General features: G+C 45.9%; 1 protein-coding gene across 1 annotated transcript in view; it reads right to left on the bottom strand.

Annotated features, from left to right (window-relative positions):
• Positions 1-16,835, bottom strand: part of ITPR3 (inositol 1,4,5-trisphosphate receptor type 3) — an 895,552-nt gene that overhangs the window by 53,304 nt on the left and 825,413 nt on the right. The window contains 7 exon segments of the mRNA XM_085647149.1: positions 332-433; positions 2,072-2,167; positions 4,099-4,308; positions 4,966-5,133; positions 5,995-6,195; positions 7,912-8,096; positions 11,614-11,782. Of these exon segments, the coding sequence (XP_085503275.1) occupies positions 332-433; positions 2,072-2,167; positions 4,099-4,308; positions 4,966-5,133; positions 5,995-6,195; positions 7,912-8,096; positions 11,614-11,782 (1,131 nt within the window).

Raw genomic sequence — 16,835 nt, 5'->3', positions numbered from 1 at the left:
AAAGACAATTTTTCCATTCTTGAGAGGCAAAGACTGCAGAATTTTAAGAGGCCTTGGTTCATACCTTCATGAAACTACAAGTTCCAATAGTGGTGGGTAAAAATTATAAAGTAATGCACCTAATATTTAACCTCTCCATACCTGAACACATGCTCTGCAGGGATGGTTTTGGGAGAGGTCAGACATTTACACAAAATCTCATAGCTTTATGACCAGTGCTAGGATCGTAAATATCCTACAGACATCTCTCTAAGCTCGTATCTCCAGGGCATGCCCTTATCCCTCCTTCATTCTCCAATGTTGTAAGCTCAATGGAAGACAGAACCCCTACCTGCAGTGCTAGGATGTAAATGTTGTGTCCTACTTCGCGGGGAGAGACATCAGAGTTTTCACATTCCTCTTCCTGGTGATAAGCTTGCTTGATGACCTCAACCTGAAAAGAATTACCAGTAATGAGCAGGAGGTACAGTTAGGTGTCCAGAATAATTATAAAGAGTTGATAAACCTCCTCCCTAGGCCGTGCATGGGCCTTAGATCTAGTTCCTTTTGTTGACTACTTTACAAGGTAGAGTCAACTGAATATTTTCACATTCAATCATAGCTCTTGGTTAAGTGGTTTAGTTAATATGAAAATCAGCAAACTACATTGAGAACTGCGGTGGAACAGGCTGGTAGAGGACAGACACACAACCACCAGAAGACATGCACCAAAAGACACATTTAGGAAACAATCATTTGAGTAGCTTACCCAACAGCTGCAATACAGTCCACTCCTAGAAGTGTAATCTGCAAGATATGCATGGATTGATTTAGGACGTGAAACAAAAACTATAGTCAGAAGCAGTATCTGGTTTCATGTATCTGAACAAGTAGAAATGTTCCACATAACAGAAGGGTCACTGGTAACAACCGGGTGGGGGAGAAATAGCATTTGGTTCCAGTAAACTCAAGGTCAGACATGAGGTATAAATCAGGACACTGACCCAAAAACTATGGGCCGCCAATAAACAATCAAAGATCAAACCCCATCATTAGAATTTTCATCGCTGAAGAAGAACACACACGGTCAGAAAGGATGTCTGGAGAAGTTTGAATCCTTGTAACAAGGAAACAACACATCCGGACAAGGCAGATGTGAATCAGTGGCCATAAGCACTGAGTGACAATGCTTGTATAAAGGGCCTTTATCACATTTTCATCAATCTTAATGGAAATAAGACTTTTGTACTGCAAATTATATTACATCTGACCTCTTTCTAGCCTCTCCTGTCACCATGTATTAAATAATATTACAGCAAAAAGACAAATTGCATGAGAGAAAGAAACACATCTTTATTCCCTTCACCACTTCCTTAAAATGGTGCAAAATAGGTAGCAGTACTAAGTAAGATAGGCAGAAGTCGAGCAACATGTGGTTTAAACTACTGAGTTAGCTGTCACTTTGTATATTTAAATGGCCAAATATGCTCTTAGACAAAATACAATATAAACCGTCCCACTCAAAACTTTAAATCCCAGGTAAGAGGCATCACACTACTTACCTACTTAACTCGTTTACCATAGAAGAGCCACTCTAGTAGTTCCAGTATTACTCAATGTGAAGATTACTTTCAAGCTTTAAGATACTACTACCTCACTTCCCATTTCAAATCTACCAATAGACAGACAAGCCTCAGAACCACTCCAGAGCTACCTCTAAGTTGAAATGACTTGCATCACTTCCTCTCATTACTCACTGGTTTACATCACTTGCTTTAGAGAATCTGTTTGCTGGCTGAGAGGTCCAGAACCTACCTCCATTGAAATTGTCCTTACTAGAAACAGACACTGCATCACTTCTCATTACAAATCTGCCATTAAAGAAGTAACTCAAGCCCTCAAACGTACATAGGAATGCTCTTTTTAAATTATTTTACTATTCATTCACAAAATTAAACCCTCAAGATACATTCTAGGTCTCCTATCTCAAAAGTGTTAGATTAGTCAGTAAAGTAGTGTTTAACAACAATTGTTCTGAAATTCACTATGCTGTAGTATTCTGAAGCCCACTCATTTTCCTCCGGGTCCTTACCAGTTACTGCGGCTGGAGACTGATCAGAATGCGCTCTGCATTCTCGCTGTCGTGGCGGCTCTCCATCGAGGCCAACAGTAACTTTGAAGCATTGTCCTAACAAAAAAGAACCAGAGAAAGTAATTGATGCATTTGAACATTACAGGAGAATAGAAATAAAAGATACCAGATCCTTTCAACATCAGTTTGAGTGTTGTGGTACATTTTCAATATGCGCAAACAGTCGAAATTAAATATTTTACACCAATTGCACTTTGACATCGGTGTTTTAATCATGCAGCTCCCGTCAAGTAACACTTGGAGAAATTTACATGGCCAAAACTGTGTGGGGTAAACCCATTCAGTAGAACAGATTGCAAAAATCGTTACTGCATGTTATTCCATATTAGCAGTGGGAAATCTCAGAATTGCGGGCAAACATCAACCCCACATCATGTGGCAATGGTAGCTGGATGAGTTGTATATCCAATTTTACCACCACACCTGTAATAAAGCTATAAGTATTCAAATATCTAGATTTTGTCCGGCCATATACTACACTTCTTGTAATGACAAGGAGCACTGGCCAAGGGATTCATCACTCTCAGTGGATCACATCCTGCTACAGGCATGTCCAATCATCAGTGGATGCATGAAGCAAATGGCCCATCCATCGGAAATGGAATAGCAAGTTGCATATGTTCACCTTGTGCAGTATAGTGCAGGATAATGTTTGTACAGTCAAATAGGCTAGAACATGTAAAGGCAGCTCTAGCTTCCATTAAGATGTCTATTTCCACCTCATGATATCTATCCCAGGGTAATTTCCATAAGATTCGTGTGCAGCACAGGGATTTTTCACTTTCCAGAATGACTCACATTTTCCTAAGTTAGGGCAGGTTTATGTTATGTTGTGTGTTTTTATAAAGCACATGTTTGACAGCTACTCGTATCCATTGCTCTTCTACTGGTGTTGCTCAAGGAATTACACCCCCACACCATATTGGTGTGCACGTACTAGTTCTTTTGCTCCCTTTTGTAAAAGTGCCTAAAAACCTCTTCCTTCGGAAGGTAAAGGTGGTCTGAACTCTGTACGTAGTGGCGGGTGGGATATTGGTGGAGAGGAGGGGTGTGTGCATGTGAAATTCGAGGCACTAACTTCCTATACACTGGAGTGTACCCATTGATGTGAGGTAATATTTGTCCACCGAGCCAGGAAGTGCCTCATTCTTCCCCGAACATCTATGCATGGGCTTATGCTATTTGGGGTCCTCATAGGAAAAGTTGGTATTGTTGATAAAGGGGGTCTCTGGCTCCTGTCTCCTGGTTTGGAATCTCCACTGGTTTGTTGCTTCTGGAAAGCAGGCTTGGGCCTCACAGCCAGTAGGGCACCATAGACTTGGCTATGTTTATGTGCCTTTTTATTTTTTTAAGCAGCTGATCCATCAGAGGTCTGAATAGATGCCCGCCATCAAAAGGTATGTTTATGAAGTGCTGTTGCACCTCAGACCTAAACCCCAACACCCTAAGGAAGGCGTGCCTGCAGAAGAAGACCCTAGTGTTGATACCCCTAGCTGCTGTGTTTAATAGCTGCTAACAGTTTTGCCCTCATTAACCAACTCATGTCCCCACTTTTGGTGGACCTCTGGTAGGTGCTTTACCACCTCTTCCATCTCCTCCCAGTGGTAGCAATAGTAACTGGACAGAAGCCACACCGACCTGGCAAATCACCAATGTGTGGCTACTCCAAGCACTACCCACTTGCCAGCAGTGTCCATCTTCATGGGCTCCTTGTCAGGCAGGTGACCTTCTCCTGTGGCCTGTGCAGAGAGGCTATTACAGGCAGTATGCAGCATCAAGGAGTCTGTAGCTATTCTACCCCTAATGTAAGACAGATTATCTGGGGATGGTTTATGTCATAATTCAACTCGCAGGGTAAATACCTTGGCCTTCACTAGCTCCTTGAAGTTGTCACTTGCTGACTTCAGCATCCCTTTAAGCATCAGTAGATAATATAACATGGGTATGGTTTAGGACAAGCATTCAACCTGAAAGTGGTCCTTGTCCTCCATCATGTTGAGTTTTACATGGCGGTGCTGAGTGGTCCTCTGAATTACTGCATGATATGCTGAACTGCCATCTGGTAAGGATGGCTTGGCAAGGTATGGCTCTAGCTCTGGAACATCCTGTGGGTCTATGGCATAATCCTCCCTTGGGTCATCTCCCAATTGTGGCCTAAAGGGCATATCATTGGTAACCTGGGGGTAATATGGACTGCATGGTTCTAAGTCAGAATTTTTTGGCACAGGAGGAGGGAAGTGTGGTAGTAGCGGTGGTGGTGGAAAAGGAAGTATTGCTGGTAGTGGTGGGAAAGGCATAGGACTGGCAGCCAAGTCTCTAACCCTTTTGGAGCTCAAGGGCATAGGAGGTGGAAGGCGAGGTGTTGCTTCTTCACTATGTGAATAAGTCCTGGTGCTAGTGGTTTGGCAAGAATTTTGCCTGTGTCACCGAGCAGATGAAAATGTTCTTTTGTTTTTTTGTCCAGGACATCAGCCAGCTTTTTGAAGACAGCCCATCCAAGATGTCCAACTTCAGGGTCAAGGGCGGCTTTGGTGCTGACTTTGGTACAGGTTGCCAGGAGGTCTTCCACATCACTGATTTTGACACTGGGTGCGGCTTTCCAGTGCTTAGAGGGTGGCCAGCATGGTGAGCTTCAGTGCTCTAAAGTGGGTCCGTCATTGGCACCAACATAAGCTCTAAAGTTCAGGGCGTACTGACTGGTGGTGCAGGTCACAAAGGATTTATGCTGGTTACGGATCGACTCAGGGCTCGATGCTCAACTCCCATCTGAGTATATTTTACATTACACCTAGGAGAGAAGTAGAAAGTTGTCCTAAGTGCATTCTCGAGTATACCTCAGCAGACCCTGGAGAAGATGGTGGCTTGAGGAGCGATGCATTGAGGTGTCCCTCGCATTGAGCATCAGTTCTTAAGTCCCGCAGGTGTGAACTGAAGCTTTCCTCAATGCATAAACTGTTTTGGATGTAGGGTTGGAAGAGTGAGCTACTGGACCCAAAACAGACCTGAGAAAACAAGAAATTTGGTGTGTATAAATGTGGCGACTTAGAAGTACCATTCCCAAAAGTCTGAGTCTGATAGCGGAAGAAAACAATCTGAGGTTGACCCAGTGTGCTGGTGCATTGTGGACCAAGGGTGGAGTCACAACAGTTCTTATGACGCGAACATCTTTGAAGAAAAACAAGTTGCAAACATCTGGGGCCAACACTAGATGGCAGGAGTATAACAGAGCATGTGTATCTACAGCCACACATGCTACAGACATTATTTCTTCGGAGAAACCTTTCCTGCTTCACTAGATTGATTGCTCAATACATCTTCACCCTCTTGACCAAGGAAGGTTTGCTTGCTGAGGTTGCTGCTGCACATCCCAGGAAAGTTTTTGAGTCCTAAGGAGAGCATATGGGTTGATGTTTGAAAGACCACACAGAGATTAATTAGTTGGGATTTTCCTGAGACAACAGGAAGAATCGTTTTATGAATTTGCCCATCGACGATCTTTAGGCGGTTAGTCTGTTGAGTGCCCTACCTTGATTATTCATGAAGAATTTTTAGAGATGTTTGTCTAGTGCCCTGGGAAATGTTTTGATAAAAAGCAATACCAGTCCTTATGTCCTATCAACTTATGTTAATTTCCTCTCCTCAAGATCTTCCATGAGACAACAGGTGATTCCCTCCATTCCGCCACCTTTGTTGAAACCCAAACAGGGGCCCCTCTTCATGCCCCTTGAATCTTAGTTCAGACTTATGCACCTTTACCAGCCAAGATCCTGTGCACGGGGTGAAATATAACTGTCACCTCTTTTGTGACGCAAGCATTTCAGCACTCAAAGAAGCTGGCTCTACTGATGAGCACAGTGCTTTACCTGGATTTCGTGGCACGCACCTTGGCAGTACTCGGTGAGTGTTTCCAAGGTTTGAATGATGAGCTCTTCATTTTTCTCATTGATGTAGAGGCCGAGGAGCCCCAGGCCCCCGGTGGTGCTGCCACACATGATGTCCAGGAACTGTAGTGTCTCACACACCAAATTATAATTGGCCTTATTGTTCTGGCTTCGTAAGAAATTCTGTCAGGAAAGAAAAATAAACATTCTGTTACACTCCAGATGTATGGGTATGGCTGTCTTTGATGGGTCTTTGATTATCTTGCTCATCATAACAGTATGGGACTTTCGCTAATGCAAGGATTCCATTTACTGCTACATCACTATCACTAGCAGAAAGGTGCTCTGCTGACTTTCGGCTATGTTCAAACTATACAATACAACTATATACATACATACATGCTAGATGCTGTTAATGTCACTCTTTCTGCATCAGTTGGTCGTGATAGGTCCCAATTCGAACATGATTCTCACACATGGAATCTACAAACAAAATCCCCTTATTGGTGGAATATTTAAACCCACGACAATAGACTGGATCAACAGCATGATGTCAGACACCTAAAACCTGCTTAAAAACAGTTCCTCCTTGCACCTTTGGCACAGGATCTCCTTTCCTCAGTCTACAGACTGCAGCACTGGATGGCTCTTGTATCATGGCACTCCCACAGACTGATGTAATATTTACAACTCATCACCACACAGCAGCCAGAATCAACAGAAAGATCCCTAACACACTCAACAAAAGTTAAACCGCTATTGCCTAAGCCTGTAATAGCACTACTGCTCGAAGACTCAGAATCTGTACCACCCTACTGCTGAAAAAGGGATACAGCAGTCTTGAAGATAAATATTTCTCAATTATTGAACAGAAACCAACAGTGGACAAATTAATGGGATGATGCAGAATAGCAGCACATCCTGTGTTCCAGTCTCTGTCTTAAGAGATCTTCCTAAGGACACACCCTGGAGTGAGTGTTAGAAATCCTTAACACTATCCAACATCTCACCATTAGGTACAGGCGTGTGCAAAGAACATGACTGATGTTGCAAAAACGGTGTTCCACACTGGGTTGTGCACCTCGAAAACAAACATATAAAATTAAAAATGCATATTTGATATGCTTCTCTTTGATTACCTGCAGACAGAGGTGTATAGCTAGCACAGCGGAAGAGAGGGCAAACTACACAAAACAAAGTCACAGTGTTCATGTGGGTGGTTGGGGAATGGGCCTCTCAAATACCTGCAAGTTTAGCTGTGGCACCATTCCCTGACTTGCAAATAGTGTTTGTTTGTGATTTCTGTCGCACGTGTGCAGGTCAGGGTTCAGGCTTAGTTATTTATTTTGAATTTTCAGAAAGTTCAACTCTACCGGGAAGATGAGAGCACCCTGTACAGAGAACTACTTTAGAGTTGGGTTATCTCTTTACCGAGAGAACCCATGGAAAATGCTAAAATGCCATGGGTGAGAAAAAATGGTTAAAGGAGACAGAAAACAAAGTCTGTAGAGGATGGTGGTGGGAAAGAGGATGTGGCAAGGGATGATGAGGAATGCAAGAGTAAGAATAAGAAAGAGGGGATTGTTGGTGTTAAAAAGCTAGAAGGCAGATGATGAATGCTAAATGGGTGAAGGGAGGCTGGAGGAGGATGGCAGGTCATCAAACTGAATAAGAGTAATAAACAGCAGAGTGGGGGTTGTAATATGTGAAGGAAGAGAAGGTATTTACATATTTATTTAACATGACCTCCAAGTTGCCTTTCGTTCCTATCAATCACATCACAGTCGAGAGCGTGGCTTGTGCCACTGACTTGCAAGACAGTGCATTGGCTCTTGTCAGTCATCCCCATTGGATACCTGTCATTCACCTGTAGCCATGGTAATAGTTCCCGTCACTCACCTGTAAATCCGGGTTATGGTTTTCGCACAGCAGTTGAAGGAACCGCAAGATTGGCTTCATGATCAGCACCTCAGGCCCCATCTCGTTGCTCTCGCCACTCTCGCTCAGCTCGTGCCCTTGGCGGAAGTGCGTGCTCACTGCGTAGCGCAAGGGGGCAGGAGGCAGCATGTACTGGTTGCTCCGTCCTAGTTAGAGAGGCAGAGCTTGCGGTTAAAGTGCTAGAAGGTGTTGGTAAAGTGTTTCAGAGTTCAAGCAAAGACGCCTGAGCATCCTATCCAGTGTCAGAAGGTGAGTTGGATTAGCATGAGGTGATTATAATGCGCAGAACCTCAAAACATTGCTAACATCTGCAGTGCTAGTGCATTGTCATCCCTGCGGACGGCCACAGTGCAGAAGTCAGAAGAAAAAATCCAGAGTAGTAGGCTGGAAACCGTGCGCTGGAACATGAAGGATAGACGCTCTGGGTGCCCTGCTAATCACAGTGCAGAACATTATCCTAGGGAGCCCTAACTCAGCCACAGTTATTCCAGCCATTACATGGATAGAAAACAGAAAATGTTTATAGAGACAATAAACCACCTAACTTCTGAGCTTAGCGACGTAGTAGTAGGGTGCACCTTACAGATGCAGATCCCAGTGTCAGTGCAACCGGGTCTCTTCTGGGTATGAATGAAGAGCCTAGTTTTGCAGGAGATGGATGGCTCCTGGATAGAGAAGCATTGCTCAGTGCTACAGTAGCAGTCGCGTCCTGAATACAGAAGAAGAGAGATAATAGAGAACTGGAATCCAGAGAGACAGTCCCACCATGAGCCCTGGACAGAGAAACGAACTCGGTGGGTGGGGTGCAATGGAAGAGTGATGCAGACCCCAGGGTGAGAACAGGAGCATGCGTCTTGTATAGACATTGAGAGCTCCCTAATAGAGAATGAGGGCACATTCTGAAGAGTGATGCGCATCACAGGTTCAGAGCAGCGAGGAGTGTTCTAGATAGATGCAGAGCTCAGGATTAAAGAAGTGCACATGACGAGAAGAGGTGTAGAGTTCAGGGTCAGAGCTGCAGGATGCGTACTGGACATACATGCCAAGGCCAGAGATAGAGCAGCACGACGTGTCCGAGACAGAAATGTAGAACTCCTGGTTAGAGACAAACAACCAACCTGGCTTGATCACTAGAATGAGATGAGTGTTAGACTACAGCTTCAGCATGCAAACCACAGAGGAAGCGAGGGGCTGCAGCAGGCAGAACAAGAATGATGGAGAGAGCAAGAAGACAGCTGGGAAAGGAAAGAAATTAGGGGTCGATGAGAAGTAGTGATGGAGAAACAAGAGCACAATGAGGAGAATGACAGAAGAACTGGTTGAGAGACACCAGGAGCCGAGAGAGACATGAATCAGAAAGAGATGAATACTGTCATTGATAGTGGATGCTTGTACTGCCACTCCTCTTTAGATAAGAATTATGTGGCCATATTGCTCATGTTTAGACATGCACTTTGGAGCTGTCTCTCTCCCTGTTAACCATGAGGGAGTCTCTCTCACTTTTAGACATTGCTATCTAGCTGTCACGTTCACCTTTGGACATGAACTATAGTCATCTCTCTCTCTTTAAACATTGGCACTGTGGCAGTCTTTCTCACCTCCATAGGGCAAAGGATGAATCTTCCTCTCCCCATAAGATGTAGGCACTGTGGGTGTCTTTCTCACCTTTAGACATGCACTCAGTGGCAGTCTCTCTCACCTTTAGACATGCACTCAGTGGCAGTTTCTCTTACCTCTAGACATGCCCTCTGTGACCATCTCACCTACTTTTAGACATGGGCACTGAAAGCATCTTTCTCCTCTTTAGAGGTGGGCATGTGGGTTTCTTGCTCACCTTTAGATACAGCCTATGAAGGCCTCTCTTTCCCCTCCAGTCATGGGTTCTGCGTCGGTCTGTCTCACCTTCATACATGGGGTCTGTGTACACACTTTGGACAGGAAGTAGGGTCCTCTAACTCTTGCCTTTGGATATGACCTATGACATAATCTGTTTCACCTTCAGATGTGTCAGTCTCCATTACGTTCACCCATTGTAGTGAATGAGACACTTTTGTGGTCCGACACCCTATGATGACCCTCGACCACCACCATTTTGTACTGACTTAAGTGTGTTATGTTACCTTAGCCTTAATGTAGGATGGGGTTGCATATGCCTGCTTTTCTTCTGTCTTTTAGTGGAATAGTCTTGTAAAGAATAGAAGGTATGGGATGTCGAGGTGCAGTGTTGTGGGTGGTGGTGCACACATGTGCTCAATGTTGTATACTGAGGGATTAAGTGTATAATGTTATTTGGGTTAGGTGAATTATGACTTTGACCTATTGGCTTTGACGTGGTCTAATGTCATTCTGCCTTCTGACTTTACCTTGCTTTAAACTTTTCTGTGTGCACAGTGGTGCTTGTAAGTTGTGTGGATGAGAATTATAGGTGCTCCTTTGACATGGTTTCATGTCATCCTAGCTTTTCTGATTCCATCTTGCTTTGGGCCTTTTGTGTGCATGGCTTAACTAACTTTCTGTGCCTGCACGAAGAAGAGGGCATGTTTTGCTCTGCCTCCTGTTTTTCACACTTTACTGACTAGAGAGAACTGGTTCTTATCAGAGGAATATACATGGTTTGACTCGTAGCCATAGCAAAGGCCTGATCAACCGTTGCTGTGACCTTGGAGCAAGCTGGTACGGGCTCTCATGAGAACGAGGGGGCGGGCTTGCTTGAAGCTTCGCTGTGTTTGAATGTGTATTAAAAAGGGGAGCCTACACTGGCCTGGTGGAAGTTCACGCCGTGGAGCAGACGTACTGTCACGCAAGAGTGGAGGCTGGTCTCACCTCTGAGCTTTCGCCCGGTTCAAGCAATGGACTCCCCTTGAGCGAAGTGGGGTGAAATGATGGAGCAGTAAGTGAGGTGTCTCTGCTACTAACTGTCTCTTGATTCTTTACTGATTCTCTCCTTTCCTACTTATGTTCTGGTTCTTCTATCCATACATATATATTTCTACATATATTTGCTTTGATTGTCTATTTCAATCGGTTATTTGATATGTGAGAGTCTGCCATGATCATTATATATTCGGCCTGCCCGTGATTGAAGTATTGTGTTAATAAATTTATATATTCCATATGTTTGAATTCGTCTTTTCCTTGAAGCAGGAGGTGTGGACTCTTCTTGGCCAAGTATTCTGTTGTAGAAGGATGGGTGAATTCCCTTCTAGCAGGTAATTGTGTTATAGGAAGTTGTTCTACTCCTGGCAAGTGATGCGCAAATTACCTTGGTATATTGTTTTCTTGCCTTGCCTTTGGGGGAGTGTTGAAAGTTTGCCCACCTTAGGAAGTGCTGTGTATATGTTATATTCCATAAGTTTGGAACTGACATTCTCTCCCTGGGAAAGTGACGGTACATACCTTGGTCCAGAGGGGAGATATAAGTTTGTCATTGCACCCATTCACTCAGTGTCAGTCTCTATCAACTTTACATCTCACCTCTGTGGCCATCTCACGTGTAGTCGTGGGATCTGCTGTAGTCTTCTCACCATTACATACAGGCAATGAAGACATTCACGCCTTTAGAGAGGGACATGTGAGGGTGTCTCTCTCCTATCTCACCTTTGAATATAGTCTACAAAGGCTCCTCTTTCACCTCTGATGTACGCTCTGTGTCGGCTCTCTCACCTTTGGACTGGGGCTCTGGGACCGTTTCTCTTTGCTCCTGGTTGCCCAAGTCACTCATGTTCACCGAGACCATGGATTTAATCTCTTGCTGAGCGCTCTTCATGCGATCGTTCAGGACCTTGAAGAACTTCTCTGATTTGTTGTCCCCCATCAGGTTGTAAATGGATGTCTAGTAGTGAAAGGGAGACGAGAGAGAGATAGCTTTAGAGAGTACTGGGGTACAGCTACAATTGAAACAGCAAAGTGCATCAGTATTTGGGTCCAAGAACTGCTTGAGCAGTGCAATTTGTGCACTGTGTCACTCTAAGGGCCCAGTGCCACTCTTATTTGCCAAGATGTTTCTTGTACCAGAGACCACTTAATCGGCTAATTGTCACTCTGGTCTGCTTTGTAATGTCACATGCTCCCTGGTGGTGTATGGGTGGGCATGGGAGGTCTGAGGACATATTTACTGTCTGAATGGAGGCTTATTGCAACTGTGCTAAGCCACTGAGGCCCTCCTTTGATATTGCCTACTAGACAATGCATTTGGTTTCTGTTGCAAGACATTTTGGGCTTATCAAGAACATACACGGCTCAGAACCCATCCCTTGCTTACCATTTGTTGGCTTTCCTGTCACTCTCATTTGCCTGCTTCTTATCTGTGTCCTAGCTTGTCAATCTTATGCTTGTCCCCCTGATTGAATATAACCTTTTAACCGTCTCTTTTGCTGGCTTCTATGTTTCCACTGCTTTTGCTTGCTTTTTAAGCACTACTATTTACTTTTGGGTTAGGCATGCTACACTCGTGTACTTCTCTCATCCTGCATTCCGTGTTGCCACCTGTCACCCATGTGCGTTTCCCCGCCCCTTCATGTTGTGCTTGTGACTGTGTACTTCCCCCTATTGCTTTCCTACCTGTATACTTAACCCCACCTGCTCCACTCTGCTCTTTTGCCATTTTTCTCCCCCCAACACTTCATTTTGCTCTCTCTCTGTCCTCTGCTTCTCCTCACCTGCATCCACCATGTTGTTTCCAAACACCCACCTGTGCCTCCATGTTTCTTCCACCCTCCTCACCTGCACCCTTCTGCGGTGCTTCATCGCTATGATCCTGAGTTGGTTTTACCCAACCTGCTTTTAAAATAAATAAAACAAAGCTTTTGCACATTTTTATCTTTTAGTTACCAATACTACTCGGATTGGTAACTACAAAAAAAAAGGCGCCCTCGTCATTTTGCAGGCACACACGTGTGGTGTGCACGCTTACATTATGACACGGCCGTGTCAAAGGCTTTACCTTAAATTCTTTAGCCATGCTGCACAGCATCATGATAGTGTGCAGCATGTCTAAAAACCATTGACAAAGTAAATAGGTTCCAAAGGCATTGCCAATGCTTGTTTTGAGTATGCTAGGCCATTTGTGGTAGCACCACAGTTACAATCTTTAGCATCATTTCCGTGTCTAGGAGCTTTATCCAGAGACTACAAAGCATAGCTTTCGAATGTAGAGGAGTGATGTTACTGTATTTGTTGAGGTCTCACTTAACAAGTATTGTTAAAGGCCAGGCACTCTAACATTATGAGAAAAAAATCCACCCTTTTCTTATAAACTTTTGTCCATCTGACATTTTGTAGTACTATCTATGAGATGCACTGGAAGCCAATTCAAAGGCAATAATGCTAGCTAGACAACTCAGGAGGCTAAGAAGGATTTCCATATAGGCCACCTCAGAGCTTCATTATCATCATCATACGTTTGCATAGAGATAAAACTCGCTAGGGTAGCCATGCTTGGAAGAAAACTGTGGGGGTAATTCTCAAGAACGTGTGATACTCATCGCATAACTAGCTAAACGCAACTCTTCACATCGCAGTCTATCGCAGAAAATTAACACTGTGGTAACGTGGTATTCACAAGCCGGCAGTACCATGTGATAGGCTCACAATAGCGCATCAAATGTCCGCGATGAAGTCAACGCGAAGCCGCAAGAATGCGAAACACGAACGCAAAAAGAGTTGCGATGAGGCCAAGCGCGATACAAAAATCAGCGAAAACCAGCGACAGGCATGCAATTCCAACGCGTCATGCGGGAAAATGCACTATAAAAGCAGAGGAAAAAAATCAGGGAGAAAAAAAGAAACTGCGTAGCACCATGGATGCAGCTGAACTGAGTGCAGAGGCCAACGCGGACCCCACAAGCCCCATAGACCACCAGCAAGGAACCTCATGGTCGGGGAAGGCCAAGGAGAAGAGGAAGAGGCAGACGGGGTGCAGTCTGCAGGAAAACCAGATCAGCGTCACGGAGGTGACAGAACACTACCACCCACTGAACGTTAAAATGACAAACGTGAATGCAGTTGGAGTGTCGAGGAGGTCTATGGAGGAGGACAAGAGGCGCTGGCATGATGTGAAAAGCCAAACCAAGCACAAACCCGCTGGCAACAGGAAGGCAGCAACGGCAACAGGAGGTGAGAGTCAGGCGCCACAGGAAGAGCTGGAGGAAACGGAGGCCACAGTCATCAGGGTGGAGATGGCGCAAGGAGTTGGGAGTCCGGACACCGCTTGATAGGACCTGACACAACATCAACAGGGTGAGTAACGATCAGGGCCTGAGGGGCCGGGGGGAGATGGGCACAATGTCACACATGCACAAAGATGTGTAGCACACTGCACACCCACAATGACCCTGGATCATGTCCCTGAACCCCGTGGCACACTGCAGCACACACACATAGCAATAACAGCACATCCCACGACAATGTGGCACAAAGTGCAATACCGACACTGCAGAACAGAGGACACAACTGGGTCCGCTCATGCACAGAAACAGGCCAATCACATCTAACATAGCAGGAAACTGTGAGACGGAAATGCACGTGTACAACCACACATCCGTCATGTAGTCCAAATGCCCACTGTCCCGCATCAAATATACAGCACCTCCCAAACAGTCACAATGTACATAGTCATACAGTCTGCATGTAAACTAGAACAATGTGCCAGCATACATTTCAACACAATGTCAACATGCATCCCCCCTTCACATTGCAGATGGACAAACAACACCTCCAGCAGAGCAGACCAGACCACTCATCAGTGATGCTGGAGAGGACCACCACACATACGGCACCGACACCCTACACCAGCCCATGGACATCTTAGGCAACCCACCCACAAGAGCAGGGCTGCCAAGCCTACAGAGGAGACCCCAGCCCCTGCACAGACCACACAGCAGGAAGCACCCCCTACCATGGCTGGCTCCCAACACTTCACCTAGGCACACATCGCATTCCAATGCCAGGTGTTAGAATGCCAAAAGGAGGTGGCCGAACAGGTGCGGGTGGGTTCAGAGCTCATGGAAGCCGAAGTAGATCACATACATGAGTGTTCAAGTCCCATCAGGGACCACCTACACCCCACAAAGGAGACCCACACTGCGACAGATACACATGCATGTGTACATTTCCTGCAATGAACCACGCCCAGAGCCACGGAATCATCATTCACACCCCCACGCTAGACCTCCGTACGATGGCCCAGTCCACTCCTCTTACGCATTGAGTGGCTGACGACAAAGCTACATGTTCAAGGTCTTACCCGCTGCCAGTGGTGACATGGTTGCGTCCGCTGTACACAGCACAATGTGATGATGTAGGCCCTGGGGCCCTCATGCATACATCATGACCACAAGGACACCTGCAGATAATTAGTGGAACTGGCTAAAGGCACGTGCGCCCGGCCCCTTTATTGGCAGGGTCAGATGTACAGTGATGCCTGTGCTGGAAGGGTGTTGGGTGAATGTAAGCCTGCTCGCACGGAGTGGTTGGTGCTGGCAACAACTTGAACTGTGAACACCATTAAAACGGAAACAAAAAACACCAGCATTACAGAGAGAACAGCGGAGCATCATGGTGGTAGCCGGAGCAAGTAGAGAGGTCGCCCAATTTGCCAACAGAAGTGACCATGAGTTGTAGTGCACTGAGGGGGCAATAGAGATGAGCGTGCTCATGTGAAAAAAATGTCGAGGATTGTGTCCCTTCGGGTTATTCCTGATGCAGCTGCAGTGGTGTGTGTTACACATGCATCATCTTCCTCATCATCGTCTCAGGTCTCCCACACTGCCTAAGGTGACATTGCTGCATGAGCTCACCACAGCACACAACTCATTCAGAAATGGTCCATGAGTCGTGGTGCACTGAGTTAGTGATACCTGGAGTGCTGAGCAGGGTTTCAGGCAGATGATTGCATCCATGACAGGTTTGAGCAACTCCGTTAGTCTGCCAGTACGGCTGTTTCGACTCTGGCAGTTGGCATTTGGAGGTGGTCCTGGCGGTGGTGGCGTGTGCCTCATGCGGTGATATGACGTCTGGGCCGGTCAGAACCTGATGTGATGTGATGTGTGAGCCCTGGTGAACCGCATTTGAGTTTGGAGGCAGCGGACAGCGCAGGGCCACAGACACATGGCGTTGAGGACCGCAAGGCCATCGTCTCAGAGGCCATCCAATATCTCACCAGACATGGTCCCTGACTTGAGCTGCACAGAGTTAGTGGCCCTGGATGCACTGTGGCCAGCCCAGGCACACCGCCACGGGATGATGACTTGCGGTGCAGTTAGATGGGCCACATGAGCTGAGCGAGTCCTCATCGATGTCCGAGGTGAATGTGGTGGAGGGTTGCGGGTGACAGTGGAAGGTGTCGTTCAGGGCATGATGCAGAGGGTAGAAGCCATCCGGCAATGGCAAATTGAGGAGTGGAATGCTACAGCCTCGTTTTGGCAAAAAAATCAGTATCACCAACTTGATGATGAAGACAACACCAAGTCCATAGACTCAGTCGCCACCAAAGTTCAACCAGAAAGTGTCCATGGCTGTCGGGGAACAGACTTAGTGGCACCGGAGCTGTAGGGGTATGCAGTCTGCGATGAGGCCAGTACAATGATATAAAAACTGCCATAAATAAATCAAGACTCAGTTCCAACTGTGTGACCTACTCGACTGCAATGTAGGCCGAAGGCAGTAGTCAGAAAGGAACCACAGACAGGTGTCGTGCAGGATGCTATGCACAGAGTTGGTGGCACCACATCCAAGGGAGTATAGTGACATAAATGCAGCCATAAAGTGTGTACTCTGTTATTGCGTAATAAGGACTCCGTTCCAAATGTGTGACCAACCTGGCAGTTGTGTAGGCCGGTGGAGTATGTAAACGAGAAAGGAGTACTGCGGGCCTGTGTCGTGGAGGC

This window comes from Triturus cristatus, chromosome 1_1 (genome assembly GCF_964204655.1).
Source record: "Triturus cristatus chromosome 1_1, aTriCri1.1, whole genome shotgun sequence".
Classification (NCBI taxonomy): domain Eukaryota; kingdom Metazoa; phylum Chordata; class Amphibia; order Caudata; family Salamandridae; genus Triturus; species Triturus cristatus.
The sequence above is the reverse complement of the archived record's forward strand: the minus strand, read 5'-3'. Positions and strand labels throughout refer to the sequence as shown.